The sequence below is a fragment of the Lactuca sativa genome, chromosome 8 (genome assembly GCF_002870075.4).
Source record: "Lactuca sativa cultivar Salinas chromosome 8, Lsat_Salinas_v11, whole genome shotgun sequence".
NCBI classification, from domain to species: domain Eukaryota; kingdom Viridiplantae; phylum Streptophyta; class Magnoliopsida; order Asterales; family Asteraceae; genus Lactuca; species Lactuca sativa.
The window spans coordinates 217822228-217845444 of NC_056630.2; the positions used below are offsets into that span (position 1 = coordinate 217822228).

The 23217-nt window shown below is 35.2% G+C and overlaps 1 protein-coding gene and 4 non-coding genes across 5 annotated transcripts; 4 read left to right on the forward strand and 1 right to left on the reverse strand.

Annotated features, from left to right (window-relative positions):
• Nucleotides 1-2068: 2068 nt before the first annotated feature.
• On the forward strand, nt 2069-2169 carry LOC111903808 (small nucleolar RNA Z157/R69/R10). Its single transcript, XR_002854292.1, has one exon. It is a non-coding gene; the product is annotated as a small nucleolar RNA Z157/R69/R10 (small nucleolar RNA).
• Nucleotides 2170-2201: 32 nt separating this feature from the next.
• Nucleotides 2202-2285, forward strand: LOC111903811 (small nucleolar RNA R11/Z151). The gene has a single exon (XR_002854295.1). It is a non-coding gene; the product is annotated as a small nucleolar RNA R11/Z151 (small nucleolar RNA).
• A 67-nt stretch (nt 2286-2352) lies between these two features.
• Nucleotides 2353-2464, forward strand: LOC111903815 (small nucleolar RNA Z152/R70/R12). The gene has a single exon (XR_002854299.1). It is a non-coding gene; the product is annotated as a small nucleolar RNA Z152/R70/R12 (small nucleolar RNA).
• A 135-nt stretch (nt 2465-2599) lies between these two features.
• On the forward strand, nt 2600-2722 carry LOC111903817 (small nucleolar RNA snoR80). Its single transcript, XR_002854301.1, has one exon. It is a non-coding gene; the product is annotated as a small nucleolar RNA snoR80 (small nucleolar RNA).
• A 3068-nt stretch (nt 2723-5790) lies between these two features.
• On the reverse strand, nt 5791-11799 carry LOC111903693 (uncharacterized). The gene is made up of 14 exons (XM_023899442.2): nt 11628-11799; nt 11206-11348; nt 11005-11090; nt 10760-10798; nt 10470-10562; nt 10254-10370; nt 9430-9525; nt 8871-8984; nt 8725-8778; nt 8566-8613; nt 6889-7039; nt 6500-6665; nt 6314-6383; nt 5791-6223 (listed from the first exon to the last, which is right to left on the reverse strand). The coding sequence occupies exons 2-14, from the start codon at nt 11285-11287 to the stop codon at nt 5969-5971; spliced, it is 1371 nt and encodes a 456-aa protein (XP_023755210.1). The 5' UTR covers nt 11288-11348; nt 11628-11799; the 3' UTR covers nt 5791-5968.
• Between the last annotated feature and the right edge of the window lie 11418 nt (nt 11800-23217).

The window sequence follows — 23217 nt, forward strand, 5'->3', positions numbered from 1 at the left end:
TTGGATTTGGATTTCTATCCATCAGGATAGATTACAAATGGATTTCTGACTTTTGTTGGCTGCCGCATCAATAGGTTATCATTCATATGAACAAGTCATTAGAAATAATTGTTAAATAAGTAACAAATTAGTAATAATAAAAAAGGCTTGTAATATTTTTTTATTCAAATGTAAGCAGAAACTTGTGGTGATTATCAAAGTTTTGATTTTTGTAAACTTTTACAAGTCTGATGGTCAGTTGAACAATGGCATGAAGTTAGTCCTGAATTACTCAAAAAGACTAATTTTCAACAAACTCCAAGTTCACCGGTCACCTCCATGTATATTACTGTTAAATTTTCTCTTCAAATGTTTAATGTTAGCCCTCCTTTCTTATAACTACGCAAATTCATCGGTAGCAAATTTTGGTTTATTATTGGAAGCCATAGGCAAAACGTTTTCATGCTAAGTTCTGCTGGTGAGAACATAAATCCAATTACTAATTAGCAATTTAACATATATCTCCTTGTTGATAAAACAAAAGACCATTTTGTGGAGAAATTTTGTATTAAGATAAAGAGCCTCACCATGATTTGCTAGTTGCTACATCCTTTAGAAGTTTCCGATCATCTTACAAATACAATTACATGATTTTGGCAAATCGACAATATGTTGCTCGTTCGAAAGAGAGGAAGGCACGATATATGTCTGAACTTTAGAGAAAAGTTCAAACACTGCAAACAGAAGCAACCACCCTTTCAGCACAATTGATTCTCTTTCAGGTGATTGTTTATATAAACACACACAGACACAGACCATGAATATTATCAAATTATATAACCTGATTTTGTAAACATGTTTATTATACAGAGGGATACAACTGGCATGTCCTCGGAATAGTGAAATGATATGTCGAATACAAAATTGCCAATTGTCATCCATATCATATCATTATTGATATGTCAAAAGTCTAATGTGGAAAGTATTCTTTTGAAGGCATCAGTCCTTTGGTTGTTTTTATTTCCATATTTTTATATCCATTTTAATTATCTCAAAGTATGATGTTGACAGAATTGTTATCGAATTGTAATTTAGTCGGTTATAAAAAACTGATATTTTCTAAACTATGTATTGGGAGAGAGGAACCTACACATTGTATCTTAGTTTTATTTTTATTATTTTATCTTATTTATACTTGTTGGATTTCTACATTTTGTAAATTGTTATGAATTGATTAAATGAAGAAAATGATTATTTTATTATTTTATCTTATTAATTGTTTGTGGTTTAAAAAAACTTGTTTAATATTCATGCATAAAAAATGTTTCTAGATTAAGATAAAATAACTTAATTAAATTATAAAAAAAAAAGAACTAGAGTGCTATGAGTGTTATCACTCCGTACCAAATGCTAAGGTTATGTGCTAAATTGTCAAAAATGATGTGACACTCTAAATCTGACGTGGCAAGGTGTCAGGAGTGTTATTACTCCCCTTACCCTTATAATTTCATTGGTTTAGAATCTTATCGTTCCTATCAAGATGACATGTGAGAATTATCCTTCTCTCATATATGTTTATACATGCAAATTTGTGTCTAAGACACAAAACACAAATTACAAATTCATTATCCTTCTCTTATATATGTTTATACATGCAACTTTGTGTCTAAGACACAAAACACAAATTACAAATTCAAATCTATCCGATTAAACCCAAAAAAATAAATTTGCAAAACCCAAACCCAGAAAACTTGTGTGTTATACCAAATTACCGGGTTTAGATGCTACAAGCAATAAATGGGAGTACATTACATTTGAACTAAAAAAAAAAGGTTAAGTTAATTTGATTGGTATTAGTGGGTGAAACTAGGATGGACCATGTAGCGGCTTCTAAAACCCTAGTTTCCAAACCCTAAATCAGATTCTATCCGTCACAAACTCAACCCTATAAATCAGCACCGCTATCGTCCTTTCATCAATAAGTTCTTCTTCTTCTTTAATTAACCACTGTGCTTTCGTATGAACCTTTGATTGCTTAACCATGTTTCATTTACGTTTAGCATTACATAGTTTGTATGTATAATCTGTGTTTTGTGCGTTGATGAATCAATTTGTGGACTAGAGTTTCTGATCTTGGGCTCTTCTTCCCATTCAGTTTGACGACAAACCCTTGGCTGTCTGAGCACAAAAAAAAATCCAACGATTTTTTATCAAATTTGATCGAGCTTATGATGATACTTTTAATTATCTTAGCGGATTTCAGTGAGATTGAATCAATGATCTGATTGTTACACACACTGAGGCTCATTATTGTAATTGAAATCTCATTTGTTTTTTTTCTTTAATATGTTTTTTTTTTTTGGTGGAATGTTAATGGCGATGATGAGGCAAAACACCATCGGTGTAACTAGGGCAGTGGACAAGGCGATTAACGTTGTCTTGCCGTGATCCCAATTTTTAACGACTTCTCCTTCCACTGAGCTATTCTATCCATCTTATGTTTCAATATGGATATTTCAATTTTTACATTTTTAAGGCAAATTCATTCTATTTACATGAAGTTTTTCAAACACTTGTGAATGTGCGTAGGTATTGAATTGTGTTGTAATTGCGTCCGTTTACCAATTCTGGAGGATTAATTTGTTCCTCACGGTGTAATGGCTTGGACGCCAGATGAATATTGTGGTGATCCTGATAAATGGTCATTCAATGCCATTATATCTTGGAAACGCCTCACACATTTTTCTAGCTATAATTTTGTAGAAATTACCATTTTTTTGACTTTATAAGTTCATAGTTAGATTGTTAGGTGTTGTTTAGTATAATCAAATTCCCATTGTGTCATTTCATTAAGCTCTCGTGGAGACATACCAGGTTCAAGCTCCTCGGGAGAAAAACACTGGTATGACACTCTCATCTTCCATTATTCAATATTAATAGTTACAATCCGTGACTATATCATAAGATGATGATGATACGATCAGGTAGCATAAATATTACATTCAGATAAGTCAATTTATTTTATTGAGCACTTAAAGTGCAATGCAAATTAGAAAAACTTAGAAACAAGGAAATTTCAAAATGCACACCAATAAAAAATGGATGTTATGACTCCACTTGTTGGGGGATCCCCGGGCAGAGACAAACAATTATTCCAAATACATCGCAACTTGTGCAAAACAAACTTGAAAGAAATATTAAAACACTTGGTCTTGTAAACAAGTGTAAAACCTAATAACGAATTTGATAACAAACTAGAATGGAAAATAATAATGCGAGCAACATATAAAACGATAAAACAATTGTAAAAGGAAAACATTGTTTCACCTTCGGGGAAATGGTGTACATCATGGGAGCAATAGAAATTAATTTACTACATACAAAACATTGTTTCCCTCTGTCCTTTGTCCCTCGTGCTCTCTTCAGGTTCGGGATTGAAACCATGTGTTCGTTAATTGTGAGGTGGCAAATCAGATCTGGGAGAAGGTCTTCAAATGGGTGAAATTTCCTTTCCTTCTGTTCGGGAACGTTGACGACCTTATGAGTTGGGTGGACTCTATCACCTTGAGTCCAGTGAGGAGAAATGTTCTTGAAATCGTCGTTATGACTACGATTTGGGTCATTTTGCAATACATGAACAGTAAAGTCTTTGACGCATGCCATGAGAAGAGGTCATATATTTGAAAGTGTTGTTATTCACTCTTTCAATTTGGTTGAGAATAGATATAGTAAAAGTAACACCACTTTGACTATGTGGTTACAAAAACCTCTTTTAAACAACTCTCTCTAATTGTTCTTTGTTGCTAGCTTCTTGCTAGTAGTGTTTTAATATAATTCAGCTGTGCCAAAAAAAACAACTTTGTTAAAGTAAGGATTACATTAAATAGGAGCTTCTAATCAAAGGACAATTTGATACATGTATGATGACCCTCTTGCTTCTTAGGTACAAGACTAGGCTTAGTTTAGCCAAAAGTACAAAACAATTGAGTAAGAGTTTGGTTTTGTCAAACCTGACTCTTGATTTACATCCACCAAAATTTCATTTTCAACAAAAGAAAAAAATAAGAGAGAGAGAGAGAGAGAGAGAGAGAGAGAGAGAGAGAGAGAGAGAGAGAGAGAGAGAGAGAGAGAGAGAGAGAGAGTTTCACAAACATATATTACTTAAAATAGCAAAGTAATTTTTTTTTATTAGGCCAACCGGTATGCATGGGTAAGCCATGTGTGAGTTCCTATATGGCACATTAACCCACTAATGAACACCGTCCCAGAGGCTGTGGAGTAGTACCGGTGACGGACGAAGACGAGAGATTTGATTGACTAACATTTTTTGACCGTCTTTTTTTTAAATGTTAGAACTAAAAAAATCTTTATTTTCATTGGTTACATGAATAAAAGAGAATGTTTGTGGAGTTGTGATCATTTCCAAAGGCTAGTGGTTTGGTTATGAAGAGGTAGTAGATATAGGGGTGTCAAAAAAACCCGAACCCGATTAACCCGACCCGACCCTAACCTGAATAAGGTAATTAGGGTCGAGTTCAATAGGGTTAAAATTCCAAATCGGGTTAACCCGACAAACCCGATTTGTAGTTAGGGTCGAGTTTAGGGTTGATTTTTACAAAAAAATCGGGTTTCGGGTCAACCCGAATAACCCGGTTAGGAATTCACAACCTTTACATATTCCACCGCTCTCTACTTAAACAGTACAAAAAGACTACAAACCTTTTGAAAATATAAAATTTTTGTGACTTTAGAAGCATACGAGGGTCAAGTAACTCCCATCGGTGAAGTTGGAATCCAAAAAGATATAAAATCTCAAAAGTACTGGAGCGGCTGAGAAAGTAAAGAATTTATTTTGATAGTTATTCCTACTTTAAACTAACTATAAACATTAATAAACTACATGGTGTTAATCGTTAACTAGAGATTGAAAGTTCATCTATTTAATATATATATATATATATATATATATATATATATATATATATATATATATATATATATATATATATATATATATATAATGGAAGAACTCTTTTAGCTATTATGGTATGCATGTTTTCTCATATGTTGTAATAACCATGATGTCCATGATCTTTTTTTAATTTATTTCAGTTTATATGCATTCTTGATGTTAAGAAAAGAGTAAAAAAATGGTTTGAGTTTAACCCGGCTAACCCGACCCTATTAACCCGAACCCGACCAACCCATACCTTAATAGGGTCGGTGCCGGGTTAAATTATTTTTTTGTGAAAACCCGACTAACCCGATCCGACTAACCCGAAACCCGATCAGGTTGACCCGATTAACAGCCCTAAGTAGATATGACGTGGTGCATAGGTGGCAACACTTTTCTAGTGGTCTCGTGGTGACAATTTCCCTTAGCCTTAATATCCGCAATGTTTTACCAATAATATAAATGTACTTACATTTCCTTATCCACAATAAAATTATACTTACTTTGTTGGTACAAAAATGGCAATATTGTCTAGAACTTTTGGTACATACTTGCTTACCCATAATGACAGACTCATATTTTTTACACATAAAATCAGCATGCTTACTTTCTTTATCCATAATAGCGAGGTACTTAAAACTTTTTACACATAAACCTTGTAAAGCATTTAACCGATTTTAAGACATAATGTGCTACCATCATAAATACAATTAGCGACATTGTTATTATAGATTAAAAAAAAAAAACCTAACCAAATTATTTTTCTGCAACTTGCCCTTATGCAAATCCAATTCAAAAAGGCTAGCCACTCCCAATTCAAAGATTACCACGAAAACAATAGTAAACGAAAGCTAGAATATTCAAAAAACATTCACTATAAAAGCTATAAAAATCATTAAGACTATATCAAGTGATCTACCCTCGCTAACAACACAACAAAATCAAAAATACAAACAAAAGTTTACCAATTAGTGTAAAAATAAAGAAAAAAGACAACTCAAATGTTGGATCATAATCATATGATGGCAAATATGTCTATACATTGTGATTGTTTAAGCTAAGTAGTTTTTCTTCTTCACCCGAAACATCACCCATTTGAATGCTTTGTTTGGAAGAATTCATTTTATTCCATTCGTTTTCTACACGAAAAAAAGCCCATTGGAATCTTCTGAAAATCTCCAATGTTGTGATTGCAAAAACCGTGAGGTGATTATGGCGAAGATGCGCGGATAGCTTGTAAGTCCACGTACACCGTAGGATCAAATTGCTTCCAATCACCCAAAAATACACCTTCACCAAGACAAGGGTAAAATAGTCATTTACCGTGTCGGCATTGAAGAAGGAAGTAAAATTAGACGATTCTTATTTCTTAATTCTTACCCATTTTTGTCCATAAATAATTTGTGAGACAATATGAGGTTTGGTGAACTTGAAGATCCGAGTAAAGCAGCTAGTAGAGAATAAGAAAATGCTTATTATTATAAGAGTTATAATCCAATTAAAAAAAAAAAAAAGTAAATAAAGTAGGTTGCTATTTCTTGCATTTAAATTTTTTTTAAGTAGTACCTTAAATCCCAATCTCGAGTGACGTCCCAGTAAAAAGAGTACAAGGAATTCACAACGCCAGAGAGTAGCCAGAGAGGGCGGTAGAAGTTGGTCCAGCTGTCGGGGAACACGTGATACTTCAATGCAGAAAGAAAAATCACAGGGACAGCTGTCGAATACTTCAATGCTATTTAAAAAAAAAAATCATAATCATATTTATAAGTACATTGCAATTGTATTCATTTTGAGCCTTTTCAACAGATCATACAGGTTTCAAGATTTAAACTTTTGGCCCAGATTTGAAATTTTTGGATTACAAATTTGGTCGAAAATTTAGAGTTTTGACAGAGATTTAAAAGATAAAGTGGGGATAGATAGATTATTATGAATTATAAAGATAAAGGTTTTACCATTTAGTAGAGAAGTTTTTTCTCTGTTATCCTTGTATTGGCGTAGGCATTGAAAGAGACGAAAAATGTAAGGCAATACAAGAACAATTGGGATAGCAATAGCATGACTCCCACAAACTGAATCAGCTTCAAACCATGCAATTGTTGCAACCTTCAAAACCCCCCAACCAATAAATAATAATAATAATAGATAAGCTTTTTTTTTTCTTTAAATGTAATTCTAATTTCTATCAATATTTTTATAATTCTTTTCATAGTTAGAGAGGGTGGTTTTTCTTATTCCAATCATGGAATGGAATGATATATTATAACAAAACACATAACTTTTTATCACATAATTCTTTTCAAAAGGAATTACTAATTTTTTTTTTTTAAAAAAAGGGGTTAAATTAATTAATCTCATAAAAGAGTAAAAGACCTTATATTTTGTGTTTTTTCCAGATTAAACTTCAACTTTATTTTTCGCCTGAAAAAGACCTTGTATTTTTTTCATTTTTTCTGAAAAAAATCCTCAACCTTCTAATTGCTTCCAAAAAAAACTCTCAGCTTTTTTAGTTTTTTTCAAAAAAAAAAAAACCCTCACATTTTACAATTTTTTTGGGCTTTATCTAAAAAAAGACCTTATAATTTGTGTTTTTCCCGAATTAAACCTCAAATTTATTTTTCGCTTGAAAAAGACCTTGTATTTTTTTCATTTTTTCCGATTTGGCCCTTTTCATCATTTTTTGCCAAAAAAACTGTAAAATGTGAGGGTTTTTTTCGAGAAAAACTAAAAAAGTTGAGGGTTTATTTGGAAGCATTTAGAAGGTTGAGGGTTTTTTTCGGGAACAAATACAAAGCTGGGGGCCTTTTCGGAAAAAATGAAAAAAAATACAAAGTCTTTTTCAGGCAAAAAATAAATTTAAGATTTAATCCGGAAAATACACACACACACACACACAAAATATAAGGTCTTTTATGAGATTAACCAAAATAAAACTAGAAAATTATTTTTTTACTATAATCTTATTTGGGTTTTTTAAGGAGACTGAAGTAATTTTCATTTTTATTTTTGTAAATAAGGAATTTATATTTATAATTTGTAATTAATTAACACATATAGAAGAGTTAAACTATACATTGTATTTACTGATTAAACCATTATACTTTTTTTTTTCAAACAAGTTAGGAAAAATGGTAATCTTAAATGGCTAAAAAAAAGTATGTTGCTTTAAATTTTTAATCAATAAAGATTAAAGAATATGATTAAGTGGCTAAATTTGACAACATGGTGAAAGTAAGTTATGCTTTTTTTTTTTTGTATTCTTCACTTACGATTCTGAAAAAACATAACCTTTTCAAATTATTATTTTTTACAAGATCCAACTATCAAATTCATATCTAAAAATGGAAATAAATAGGGAAATTGTCAGAAAAGTCCCAATATTTTCGAAAAAGTTACACTTTAGTCCCAAATTTTATTTTTTGAACATAAAAGTCCCAATTATTTCATTTTGGCTCAAATTAACAAAAAAAGTCCTTTTTTTCCTTTTAACAGGAAAAGACAGACATATTATCGTGTAAAATCAAATAATCGGGATTTTTATGTTCAAAAAATAAAATTTAGGACTAAAGTGTAACTTTTCCGAAAATATTAGGTCTTTTCTGACAATTTCCCAAAGAAATGTGAAAACTAACCTGCTTGTGAACCATTCTACAAACAGAACGTTCCAAATCTGAAGCAACCTGAACATCAAAAAAAATTAATCTTATTTACTAAATAATTAATATTTAATAAATCACTTTAAACAATCTGACACATTTATTATATTAAAAAAAAATTCTTTAGATACATACCTTTGACATAGATGTCAATATATCAGCCACGAAAAAATCAGCAAATGCTATTGCCTGTATTCATCAAAAAAATAAAACAACACTTCATGTGTATGCAAAAATTACATTTTTTTTCCAAATTTGCCCTTGTTTGATATGGACTTTACCTGATATGGGAAGACTATTCTCCAAAGTGTCTTTAATAAAAAGAAACGTGATGACAAATAAAATATATCGAAAGGGAATATGAGGATAATTGCAACAGCTGTATACAAAAGTACCTGAAACAGATCATGTGTAAATATTATTGAAGTTAATTTATGGAGAAAAATAAGGAAATTGTCAGAAAAGTCTCAATATTTTCGGAAAAGTTTCACTTTAGTCCCAAAAGAAATTTTGAACATAAAAGTCCCAATTATTTCATTTTGGCTCAAATTAACAAAAAAAGTCCTTTTTTTTCTTTTAAAATCAAATAATCGGGACTTTTCTGTTCAAAAGAAAAATTGGGACTAAAGTGAGAAACTTTTCCAAAAATATTAGGAGTTTTCTGACAATTTCCCAGAAAAATACTTAAAATATATATGTTTTCCACATGTATAAAGGTCATTTCCTGAGCTTATTAATATTATATTGTTATGCCTTATAGTTTATACTAATTTATTTATTATATTATATTTTTATATAAAAGAAAAATAGAAAGAATGTGAAAGGAAGCATCTATTACACTGGTTGAGATGCAGCCCATGAGACTTCTCCATGAGAATATAAATAAAGATATGAAGTCATGCTTGTTGGAACAATGATTGTCATCCATGTGGCACACTGTAAATATTGAAAATTTAAATTTAAATATAAAGAATAATCAAATATTAGATAATTACTTTAGAGAAAGGAAAAGAATTTTCATATCAACTTTTTATAATATATGTGGATACAATGCATAGTTTTAACTTTATTCTATAAATATTTAGGGTTTGATTTCGAAAAAGACCTTATATTTTGTGAGGGTTTTTTCGAGAAAAAGTAAAAAGGTTGAGGGTTTTTTTGGAAAAAAAAATACAAAGTTGAGGGCTTTTTCGGAAAAAATACAAGGTAAAAAATAAATTTGAGGTTTAATCCGGAAAAAAACACAAAATATAAGGTCTTTTTTGAGATTAACCCAATTATTTAATTATAACTAATGAATTTCTTTTTTTTACAAAAATAACAAATAAAACATAATAGACACTCATAAGACCCAAATAAGATTTAATAAAATATATTTTTGGAAAATAGAATTGTAATGTAATTAAAATCGTGAAACTTGTAAAAAATACTCGTGTAACTAGAAATTACATAAACAAAAAATGGGGTGTACAGAAAACTTTCATTAATTCATTCCATTCAATAATGAAATAAAAAAAAAACACCCCTTGAATAAGCTATGAAAATTAACAAGACAGAAGAAATCACATTACTTCAAAAATCAAGATTTGTCCATTTAATATAGTGATGACATACATATAACGATATAATAAAATAACCATAATAATAATAATAAACTAATTTACCTTCCATATTTCTTTATAAGTGAGATGATTCTGATCAAGGTCAAAAATCTTGGAATAATTAACATTAGACTGGGCAAAAACCCATAAGTTTGCACCCCAAAACCAAACAGCAGCTGTCTACAAATGTTTATATACAAATACAACAAATGATATATTAATATTATTGACTGAATAATTATCCCTTAGAAACAAAGTCAACACAGAAGTTTGACTCACCACAAGAAGAAGAGGATTATAATACAGAAATGCCTCATAAAGAAAAAGATCTCGAAGGTCCAAACTCATCCTCATGACAGAATCCCATCCAATCTAACATGTCATAAAAGAAACAGCAATGTAGGCTTTTTAAAGAACATATATTTCTTTCTATTAAACCATTGTAACTTCTTTTCCTATTTACTATGGAAAATATAACCAATTAAAGCATTGCACTTAGAAAAATCTACCCAATTTATAGTACTGAAGATTGCTTTGTATTTAGAAATGAGGGTGGAAGTGGAACTAACCTTGCAACAGCTGAATCCCCATAAAAAGAACAGCATCACCTGAAAATAACACATTGATTCAAATTTCATCATCATACTTAGTTGCAACAAAACAGATCATCAAAGGGTGAGATAAAGTTACTTATATAAGCTTATATGATCTATTGCTTCCTTAAACTATCAGAATTTGTTTATGATTTGTCTGATTAGATATAGATCACACAAACATATAACCAAAAAACAACAAAAAAAGATGAAAGAACTACCTTAAGCCTCCAGAGCAAAACAGGAGATGGTAACATAGCAGCAGTTGACAATGGTGTGCTGCCTGCACCCTTCATTTCACTTGACTCTATCGAATGAAATAATACAAAATTTAGAAAACAGAGCAACATGATTTGATAAAAAGGAAAGAAGCTAGATGGAAATCAATTTGGTATGCTCAGATCAACTCTAATTCCTCTCACCAAGGTCCGAAAACAGTTGTCTACTTCCAGACTTCCGTAGATGAGGACTGTTAACAGGAGCAGTCACATGACCTCCAAACATAGATGACAACAGCAGGAGCAAGAAACTATTAGATTACCAATCCCGTTCCAAAAATCGAAATCTGCAATTAGAATACATGCGGAAATTAACAGTAATCGATCGACATCGACATTGATAGACTACACCTCCAAACACAGATCACCACAGCTTACTGCTCTTTTAAACTAAAATCGACGAGTTTTTTGACATATAGATGTTTAGATTGCAGAAATACTATCAATAACGGAGCAGATTTACACACGTACTGATGGAGCATATACCAGATGATATTGCAACAATAGTAGAAATTAGGGAAACAGTTGACATAAAATGAGATCGCAATGCCGTGAGATCAACTTACAGATATTGAAGTTTAGGGTTTCGTTTACGCGATTTGATGTTAATAATAGATGCAGTATTAGATGCGAACCCCAATTCTTGGTTTGCGGGATCTCCCTCTGGATCTCGTGTGGAGGGGATGAGAGAGACGAGGGCTTTGGGGAAATGTAGGAATTAAGCCATTAAGGGGAAAGAAAAGGAGGGGTCTTTGAGTAAAAGATTTGCAAACATCATAAAAGTTAGATAAATTGTAGAAATGGTCCTTTTGTTGTAAAATAATGCACTTTTGGTATTTGAAAAAAACTTTTAACTTTTGAGCCCTTAGATATGAGATTTGTCATGGTAATGGTCCTTGTGGTTTGACTAACTCCATGTGAACTTACTAAAATATCATTTCATACTTCTTTTTACTTTTTCTTTAATTAATTTGTGATGAAAAGAAAGAAATTGGTCAGTCTTATCCTATCCCATTCTTTTTCCTTTTCCGTACCCACATCGGCCAATTGTTTCATCCATATTCTCTTCTTCTGGCATTTCACTATGTAATCCATTCTCCCTTTCGTTAACCCCATCACCACACCACCTAAAGCATTGTTGATTTTTTTTATGATCAATGTTATAAAGTCCAACCCACATTACAACTTGTGTAATCTTTAAGTTCTTCAAATTCGTAATCATCCAATATGATATCCGTCAAATATTTGTTTAGCCGATTTAACAATTCTACACGTGTTAATTGCTCTCTCGATACCGAAATCTCTTGTTTTCAATAAACATTGCAAGGCTATAGTAGTCATTATGACTTTAGGGACTAAGTCATTATCAACGAGATTTTGGAGGAATTCATAGAAAAAAAATATTCGCTTACATCATGTAATTTTTTATTGAAACTAAAGGGACTGTATATCGATTTTTCTCTTTCCCCATTTCTTGAATGTGTTGAGAGAAAAAGTTGTTTAAAGATTATGATTTATTGGTGGTTGTCGAATCCAACAAAATTAATATCCCTAAATCTTTTACACTAAAATAGTGTATAGTGGTAAAGTGGTCGAATCCGCAGAGATTGCTTCAATTTTATAACTCTATGGAAAATCTATTTGCAAAAGTGCTTGTAAAATGACAATAAAAAATAAAAATTTGGGTTTTGATCTTTTTGACATACTTAAATTAAAACTAGAATTAAAACAAAAATTTGGGTTTTGATCTTTTTGATGAACATATCATTAAAATCCAATGGTACAATACTTGTTTTAAATCCTTAATTTGGTTCTAGTAATCCAAGAAGCTTGTGATTACCTAGACTTTTTCTTAGTTGTCAAAAATAGTTAGAGAAGCTCATAACAATTTCCTTAGTCAAAGTCACAATTTCCATTGAGCATGTAATTAGTGAAAGTCAACTAGCATTAAGAACCAAAAAGTCACCAAATCCAAGAGGAGTCAAATGTTGTCACTACCATGTTGGAGAAAAATGTTTTTATAATTGTGTGAAGCAAAACTAACACAAAAATCATTTGTTGTTTGCTAATTTGAGGATCATTTACTTAATCAAGAAAATTAGCCAACTAATCACTACAAATACATTTAAACTCATGAATAAAAACATACAAGTAGTGGTAATATGTTAAAACACAAAACATTTCGATAAGGATTCAAGAACAAGTTCATGAAGTCTTCAACATTCAACAAAAGTTCAAAAAGATTCCACAAAAGTCAACCAAGTTTAGTTTAGCCTAGCATGGCTAAACTCAAGAAAACAAGATAAGAAAAGATTGTACCAAACATTCAACAAGATTAAGAGGTGAAAAAATGATGTTCTTCAAGTGTTCTTGGTCTTCAAAATGCTCCAAAATCTCCAAAGAGATGTTGTATTTTCAAATGTGCAAGAGTGTGCAAAAGATGCACGCCAACCTTCCTCAAATAGCCTTCCAAATGAAATTCAGCAAATTACCCCTGCAGTGTCGTGTGCGGCCGAGCAGCCTTGCGCGGGTGGCATCAAATTGTGGGTTCTTTGAGTATTGGGCATCCACATTTTAGCCCATTTGGCCCAATTCAAGTCCGATTAACTTCTAGCCCATTTTTCTTCAAGTTTTCTTCATTTTAAGCCCAATTTGGCTTCTCCAAATCACCCATAGCTCGTGAAATCGCTCGATTAATAATCTCCATACGCTCAAATATTCTTCCGGCCTTTACAAATTTAAAGTTCATTTTCTTCCAAGCCTTCAATTAATAAGCAAGCTCACTCCAAGCATCAACTCCATTGTTATAAAGCCCAAGATCCTTGACATCCTCTAAGTCCAATCGCCCTCCATACATCCTGAACATTCCGCTCTACTAGTCTTCATGAAATCTGCAATAAAGCTCACGAAACTATAAAATACCCGAAATAATCATAAAATAACAAAAACGAAAATATGCATTGAAATTATCTAAATTATGAATGAAATATGTTAAAATAAACTATAAAAATAAGTAAATAAAATGAAACTATCAAATCACCAAAGCTTAAACCTTACTTGTCCTTAAGTAAGACAAGACTAAAATGAACTTGGGATGAACTATCCTAAGAAAAAAATATAAAATCGTAGAACCTGGTCACAATTAGTCAACATGGTCATAACTAATCTTGTTATTATATCATGACTTTTTATTTGATGACAATAGAACCATAAACCACAGCCAGGACAACTCCTCTAGGTGAGTAAGGAGGGATGGTCAGTCGCAGCCCCAATGGAACATCTCGTTTAGCCCTGTTGAAAATACTTGATACCTGAATTACCCGTCCGAATTTTTTGGGTATCGGGCAAATTTTTTCGGGTAATCGGGTAACCCGATTCTTTTTCGAGTCGGGTAAAGGGTACATTTTTTGGGTTTCGGGTATACCCGAATTACCTGAGTTATTTTAAAATTCCTTTTTTTGTAGAGCTTATACTATATAGTAGGTACTAGGTGTGAGACCCGTTGAAACGACCCAAAAATACGGCCCGAAAATTTCATTTTTAATATAACCATAATCATAAAACGGAGTATATCATAATAAAACCATGCGTTGCAAATCTCAAAACCATACTAAAATACAAATGAGAAAACGGTGTCATGACTGTATCAAAACATATATAAGATAACTGATCAACTCCCAGGATAAAAACTGTGGCTGTGGTGTGTGCGATGCCATCATCCCGAGCCCTTCCCTCTGTTTGCGGAAGTACCTGAAACCAAAACTGAAACTGTAAGCACGAAGCTTAGTGAGCTCCCCCAAACTACCACATACCACACAAACATATAAAGCACATACCGGGCCTTGCCCACTGCATCGGACCGAAGTCCGGCTAACCGGGGCCTTGCCCCCTACATCGGACCGAAGTCCGAAGCTGACTGGAACATCGGACCGAAGTCCGAAGCTGACTGGGATCTTCGTCCCCTACATCGAACCGAGTCCGAAGCTGACTAGGACATCGGACCGAAGTCCGAAGCTGACTGAGACATCGGACTGAAGTCCGAAGCTGACTGGGACCTACGTCCCCTACATCGGACCGGAGTCCGAAGCTGACTGGACCTCTGTCCCCTACATCGGACCGAAGTCCGAAGCTGACTGAACATAGCATAACCATATCAACTGGCATAAACACATATCCTGTCTGAACCACGAAGGCATCAAACATACTAACTACTACATCGGATCGGGGTCCGAAGCTGACTGCTAGCTAAACGGGCCGGCATGGTGGCCTTAGACCCGTTACTACTGGAAGGAAACTCACCTCGTGAACTGGCTGCTGTGTGAATGGCTCTGGAAGCTAACTGCTGCTGCTCCGGTATCTCCTCGGCTACAAGGCCATAAACACACTCAATCAAATACTAAACACTGCACTGGGGTAAAATGACTCTTTTACCCTTGGTCAAAGTCAACTCTCCCGGTCAAAGTCAACCCACAGTTGACCTGACTCGCCGAGTTGGGCCACCAACTCGCCGAGTCTCTAATCTCATTTCACAACCCCACTCGTGGCTACTCGTCGAGTATGGCATCGACTCGATGAGTACTCTCTCTATCCCAAAACTCAGACAATCTTCATCCGACTCGCCGAGTCATATGAACAACTCGACGAGTTGTTCTTGAGCTTAAGAAGATTGCCTTGGACTCGCCGAGTTGTATGAACAACTCGCCGAGTCCCTCCATTACTGAGTCTACTCTCCGACTCACTGAGTCCACTCTACTACTCACAGGCTTCCACTCGTCATCACTCAAAAGGGGAAAAACGGGGACTCGCGACTCGACTCGCCGAGTTGTTCTTCCGACTCGCCGAGTCGCTTGCATGCAGCAACTCAAAACTCGATTCTGCTTGAATCCAGTGTATAAAACTAATAGATCTGGACTCCCTTAACTCGATTAGCACGTAAAGATTCTATCTTTATGTGCCCATATGCATCCATGAAGCTAAAATGGCTCAAAAAGCATAATAAAGGCTAGATCTAGGGTTTTCATACAAGATAACTTCAAAAAGGCAATAGATCTGGGCTCTACAACTCCTAAATGAACAGATCTAAGGATATCTCGACATAATAGGGCATCCATACAATCATAAGGCTTGAGAGAAGCATCAAACTAGATCTATAAGAGTTCTAATGGAGGTTAAAAGCATAAAACAGGAGGGAATCCGAAGAATACCTCAAAGAACTCTGATTTGCCCTTGGATCTTTACTCTACACCTCTTCTCCTTGCTCCTTTCTTCTTCTCCTTTTTCAAGCCTTCAGAATTTAACACAAGAACACTTAGATCACTCAAGGATGGATTAGGGTTTTCTCACAACTTTCTGAGGGTGAAGGAGGCGAGATTGGGGGCTATAAGGTGGATTAAATAGTGAGCAACCCGGGGATTTAGGGTTTCTCCCAGGCAGGCAGACTCGCCAAGTCCCGAATATGGACTCGCCGAGTCGCCGACTAACACGTGCTCGAAATCCCGTCCCTACTCGGCGAGTCAGGCTATGAACTCCCCGAGTCCCTCTTGCAAACTTCTAATTAAATACTATGGAATCATCATACCGGGGACGGGTCGTTACACCCGTATATTATACGGGTTGATTTAAAAAAAATTAAACATTAAAATGTAAACATAAAATATTTTTTAATGTATAACTTTAAAATAAGAAAGGAATAAATGTATTTATTGTAATTTAATATCATATATATATATATATATATATGATATTTAATACTTTACATATATAAGTATATGACTTTAATTTAAAAATTGAAACAAACCAAAAATTGATAAGTGGATAATATTTATTTCAAAATTACTACAAAATAACAAGTGTCAAAACTCACGAGAGATTGACACGTGACAAAAAAAACCTTTATTTATTAAGAAATATTTGATCACGCTTAAACTAACTATCATTATTGTAAAACATGAATCTATTTATTATAACAATATGACACTAACAATATTAAAAGTAATTGTTTTATATATCATCATGTTCTTTAAAACTTAACTATATTCAACATTATAGTTTTTATTACAACTAACAAACTTATTATCTTGACGAAACTTCATAACATGACAAAACTTATGGCTACAATTATCTTAAACATTTTAAACTTTTAAATTAAGATCTTTAAGTATTTATTTTTTTAACATCTTATTAGATTAGAGTAAGTTATTAAAAAATTACTTGATATCTCAGGTATTATTGACTAAAAAATCTCAATGTTCAAAGCTTGAATAACTTCGTTTGTCTCGTTTGTTTATATAAACAAGACTAATAAAGCACGACGTATTTATTTCATTAAATTTATTTTCAGGTGAAATTCAAAAAAATATATATATTTCGGGTTATACCCGAATTACCCAAACCCAACCCGATACCCGAATTACCCGAATTTAGTTTGGGTAGGGTAACGAGTATTTTTTCTAACATGAAAAATCCGAATCACCCGACCCAAATTACCCGAAACCCGAAATAATTACCCGATCAACACCCCTAATCTCGTTTATTAAATAAATAAATGGATAGAAATTAATAAACAAATAGTGGCCCTAAATATGTAATAAGTTACCAGTGTGTGTCATAAGGAGCTAAATGACATAATTCCTAGAAATTGGGGTCTTTATTGTAATAAAGTTTGAGAAGCAATGGCTAAAGAGTAAAATGGGGACTTAAATTGTAATATTTAGAGAAGGAAGGGTTGAATATGTCATAAGTTAGATTTTTTGGGGAATAAGTGTAATTTCGGGATTTACAAGGGTATTTCCGGATTAGTTTTGCAAAAGATTCTCAAAGCGGAGGGTTGTTTGGGTAAATTATGGATCTAAGTTGAAGGAAATTGAGGGGGGAGGGGTTGTAAATGTATTATTGCCAAAAGCTGATTATAGACGGGATATATAAACCCGTCACCCTCCCGGTAATCCTAACCCTAACATTAAGAGTCAGTTGCCACCTTTTTTCTCTACCTCCAGCCGCAGCTATTGGCTCCGACCACCGAAGCCACCTTCGCGAACCATTGTTGCCGGCGAAAACATTCTCTGTTGTTGTCCCATTGCCGACACCGCCGCCACCGACGGACCTTGGTTATCGCTGCTGTCGTTCGTGGCTAACGAAAAACGAACCTCTCCCATCTCCTTCTCCATTTCTGTTCTGGTGCTACGTTGTTGTTGCGGTTCCGATGACTATTCCGCCGCCACCCTTCCGTTCGACTGCCACACGCCATCATAGGGGCGTGCTCGAGATTGGGTGCGTATTCGGTTATGGATAATCATATTTCGCTATTGTGTGTGTATTTTCTGACGTAAAGAAGCGTGTTTCAGTCGATGGGTGGGTGTAGATGGTCGAGATATGTAAATAACCACCATGGCAGCCAACCATGGTGGTTGCCACCATGAGAGGTGGTTGTTTGTGTGTGAAATGGTGTTATGTGCATGTTTATTTCAGTTGAAGTGGTGTTTGGGTGTTTCTTGGTCGGACTTCACGACAAAAGCCACCACCACCACTGTAAGGTGGTGTAACGCTCGGTTTTCAGGGCTAAGCATTTTTGACGATGTAATAGTCTAGGTTAACTATTGTAACTTTTTTTAATAAAGATGAAATATTTGAGTATTATGTGAATTATGTGATTTTTTATGCTTATTATGTATTTATAAATATTTAATAAATAAAAGATAAAATAAGCGTCAAAATTAAAGTGTGAGATAAGTCCGATATCTCTACATAAAGTCTTAGTGGTCGAAACAAGGATTCTGAAGATATAAAGAACGCTGAAATCTGAGTTATAACGAGGAAGTTATGACCCGCCGAAGTTTTACGGCAAAACTGGCACGGCACCGGGAGACGTAAATAGTGAATTTACGATGGAGGACTTTTTAGCCTTAGTGATCTAAACTAAAGTTGTAGTATATGTTAAATCGAGAACATCCATAAAAAGAACGCCCAAATCCAACTTCGTATGAAGAAGTTATGATTTTTCTAAGATTCGGCTTAGCAGTGCACGACCCGAAACTCGAATTTTAGTTCGAGCGGTTTTTGACTTACGCGATGTAACACCCAAAGTTTTGAAAAGCCAAGAAATGAAAGAAAACCCCAATTTTAAGGGGAGACTCGGCGAGTCCAAGGAGGGACTCGGCGAGTCCGAGCGGGATCCGGGTTGAGGTATAAGCGACCGACTCGGCGAGTCGGCCAAGGTGACTCGGCGAGTCTGGTCTGAGCAAGGAAAACCCTAAATCCGGGATTTGGAGCTTATTTAAACGTCTCATTCTCTCCCCTAGGGTTCCTTTACTGCCTCTCTAGCACATATCACTAACCCTAGCCGCCATAATCGTTTTGGAGCAAGATCTACCCTTAGTGAAGCTTTTGGAGCTTGAGAGAGAAGTTAGTCTTTGTGGAGCAAGAAGGGGGCCTTGGATCCAGAGTTGGTGGAACATTTCTGAGCATTTAAAGGTAATAAATCGTTACCTTCCCTCTTTTGTTTAATAGATCAACCTTGGCTATATGATTTGGGGATTTTATGCCATGCTTAAGAACTATTTCGAGTTAGAAGCCTAGATCTGAAGTTGCTACTTCAGATCTGAGTGTATCTTGGCCTAGAAAGTCATAAAGCATCTGTTCTTGGGTTGATAGTGAAGCCTCTTTGTCTTAAACCATAGTTTGGATTGTTTTAAGCCTAGATCTCTTGATCTACACATAAAGTTTGTCACTTTACGTGGGGAATAGGCCTTAGAAGTATGGATCTATGAGTTGGAAGCCCTGTTTGGCTCGAAAAGCCACTGCATGGATTAAGGACTGAATAGACTCGGTGAGTCCTTCGAGTGGACTCGGCGAGTAGCTTGAAGATGAGGAGGAACTCGACGAGTGGGATGAACAGCTCGTCGAGTCGGATGAAGTTAGGCATGAACTCGACGAGTTGGTTGAAGATTGCCTTGGGCTCGGCGAGTCTATTCTTGGACTCGGCGAGGCAGGTCGCAAAACCCCAAACCCTTCGAGTTGAAACTCGAATCAGCGAGTCGGGTGAAGACTCAGCGAGTTGGACAGGTCAGGACTCGGGAATAGTTGACTCGGCGAGTCATGGACTGACTCGGCGAGTCGAGTCGCGAATAGAAGGACCCTGAGCATATGAACTCGGCGAGTCATTAGGTGGACTCGGCGAGTAGGGTTGACCTGCAAGGTTGACTTTGACCAGGATTTTGACCTTGACTGGAGTTGACCTAGTTGACCTTTGGAGATCAGTTGGACTAAGTGTTATTTTGGCATTGGTAGCTCGAGGAGCTAGTGGAGCAACAATTTGGAGTCAGAGGTCAAGTAGCAATCAAAGGATTAGCAGCATCAGTTCAGCAGTCTCAGGTGAGTTTCCCTTCAGTAGGAACGGGTCTAAGGCCACAATGCCGGCCCGTTCAGTTAGCCGTAGTTTCTGGACTTTGGTCTAATGCAGTAGCTAGTATGTTTGACGCCTCCGTGGCTCAGACAGGATTTATGTGTTTATGCTAGTTGATATGTTTATGCTATGTTTAGTCAGCTTCGGACTTCGGTCTGATGTAGGGGACAGAGGTCCCAGTCAGCTTTGGACTTCGGTCCGATGTAGGGGACAGAGGTCCCAATCAGCTTCGGACTTCGGTCCGATGTAGGGGACGGAGGTCCCAGTCAGCTTCGGACTTCGGTCCGATGTAGGGGACGAAGGTCCCAGTCAGCTTCGGACTTCGGTCCGATGTAGGGGGCAAGGCCCCAGTTAGCCCGGACTTCGGTCCGATGCAGTGGACAAGGCCCAATATGTGTTTATATGTTATTGCGTGGTATGTGGTAGTTTGGGGGAACTCACTAAGCTTTGTGCTTACGGTTTCCAGTTTTGGTTTCAGGTACTCGGTTTTCAAAAGAGGAGCTCGGGAAGATTGCAGTGCACACACCATAGTCAGTTAACCTGGGGATGTTTGACTCTGATAATGAGATTATGTTTTGAATTAATACTCTAAAAATTATGTTATGACTTATGATACAGTTTTGTAAATATGGTTTTAGTAATGTTTTAAAAGAAATTTTTAGTCGTGATTTTTGGGTCGTTACACGCAACCTAAATGAGAGTTGAATATCTCATTAATAGGAACTCAACGGTAAAAAAGACAGAAGAAAACAGAGTCCGTATGTAGAAGTTATGAATTTTACGCGGACGTTTGTACTGTTAAATTTAAGATCGGTCGAGAATTAGCCGACGGAGTAAAAATGAAAGTTGTAGATATTATTTTTACCTGCGCGTGGATATAAAGAATGTCAAAAACGAAGGTTGTATGTGAAAGTTACGGATTTTAGAAGTCGGAAGTGTGCTGTGCGAAAATGGGTGATGTGGCATAATCTTGGTCATTGCTTTCTCCCCAAGTCTTGCCACTAGATGGTGACATGTGGCACCAACTTCAGTCAATTTTCACCCTATAAATAGAACCTCTCTCACCCTCATTTTCTTCACACCTTTCTCATTCTTTCTTCTCTTTACTCTCTCTCTCTAAAACCTCTCTCTAGCCCCGAAACCCCCCGAAAAGCCTAGGGAACCTCCCTAGCACGAGGCGGAAGCCCCGGAGTGCTCAAAGGCTCCGAGAAGAAGAGCTTTTCGGCTCGGGAACGCTGCTCCAAGCAAAGCCCGGTTTCTATAAAACCCGTTGTAAGTGAGCTACGTCTACGCTATTTTAATATATCGTTTATTTAATTATAGTAACGTTATTAGGAACTTATAATAAGTACTTGGGCTATTATTATGGGCTATATAAGTATTGTTTGACGCTTATATAATAGTAATAATAGCTACACTATTAATTAGTCTCGGCGAATAATAGACTAAACTCTAGTGGTAATAATACTAGGTTTCGTCGAAGGAAATTATTTTTAAGAAGCGAAGCGCTGTCTGAGTTCGGATTCACCACATTTTCAAGTGAGTGCATAGTTACTTTCAGCTTACACATAAATATGAAGTATTTTATATAAATTACGTGCTATGTGTGCATATTACCTAAATACTTGCTATCTATGCTGGATGAACATTTTTATACATGTTTTCAATGATTTAAACTGTATATTTATGTTATATCTACGAAAATGTTGCGGTAAAACATGGGTAGATGTATTAGTTGCTGTGTGATAAAATGAAATAATGAGAGGCCTCGTTATAGATGTTATTGATGATCCAGTCATTTAGCGGAGTATAGATGACGACCACAGACTATTCTAGACAGTCCAGTTGAACACTAGCAGGCTCGCAACCTGTAGGTGTTTATTTGAACTGTGTGTTTATTTGAACTGTATGCTCACCAGATGTACTCCATCCCCCACATGGTTGCCTTAAGGACATTTATTGCTGAGGAATCCCCTTAGCAGTAGTGTCCGTCCCAATGATAATCCTTAGGATAGGTCCCATATGATAGATGCTTAGGGACGTAATATGAGGATAACGGGAATGGGTAATCGGGTTATTGTTGGTTGAGGAAATTAATAAACTTATTTATTGTGGGTTGAAAACCCTATGTGCTCACCAGGCTCCCAAGCCTGACCCACTCAGTTTCTTGTATTACAGGTAGTGGCGCATGAGCATAGATGTGATGTCTTAGGATGAGAGATTAATGGATTTTAGGCCTGTAAATACGGAATAATGTAGTAAGGTCTATGTTGTATTGTTTATGCTTATGATTTGTATCGAACATGACATCCCGAGTCTTTTTAATGAAATACATTTCTACGGAAATGCTTTTGATAAATCTCTATCATATTTTGTTTTGGGACAAATTACGCAACACTTTTATTTAAAATGTTACTCTGATTTTTAAACAAAGCATAAACAAAATCGGTCTTTTCTGGCCGTGAAAATGGGGATGTCACAGTTGGTATCAAAACATTAGTTTAAGCGAACTAGGAATTTGTAGGATTTATAGACTTAAACTTAGAATGCTAAGCGATGATTGTGAGGTGTGAGCACTAGCTTATTTTAGGAATTATGCCTAAAATGCCTTTATGTGCTAAATGCTTTGAGCCTTATATGCTCTTATTTATTCGATCTATGGTCTGTTGCCAACCGGACATGGAAACCTTATGTGTTTAGGATTCTAAACGTACGACTACGATATTAGAACTAGCATATAAACGTTTCGGAGAGAT

Bases quoted from the DNA above. Each gene is read 5' to 3' on its own strand.
- LOC111903693 (XM_023899442.2), bottom strand. From the start codon at position 11,287: ATGTTTGGAGGTCATGTGACTGCTCCTGTTAACAGTCCTCATCTACGG. The intron at 9,526-10,253 runs GTAAATTAGTTT...CAATATTTACAG, and splicing joins CTTATAAAGAAATATGGAAG to TGTGCCACATGGATGACAAT. The intron at 8,614-8,724 runs GTATGTATCTAA...TTTGATGTTCAG, and splicing joins TATTGACATCTATGTCAAAG to GTTGCTTCAGATTTGGAACG.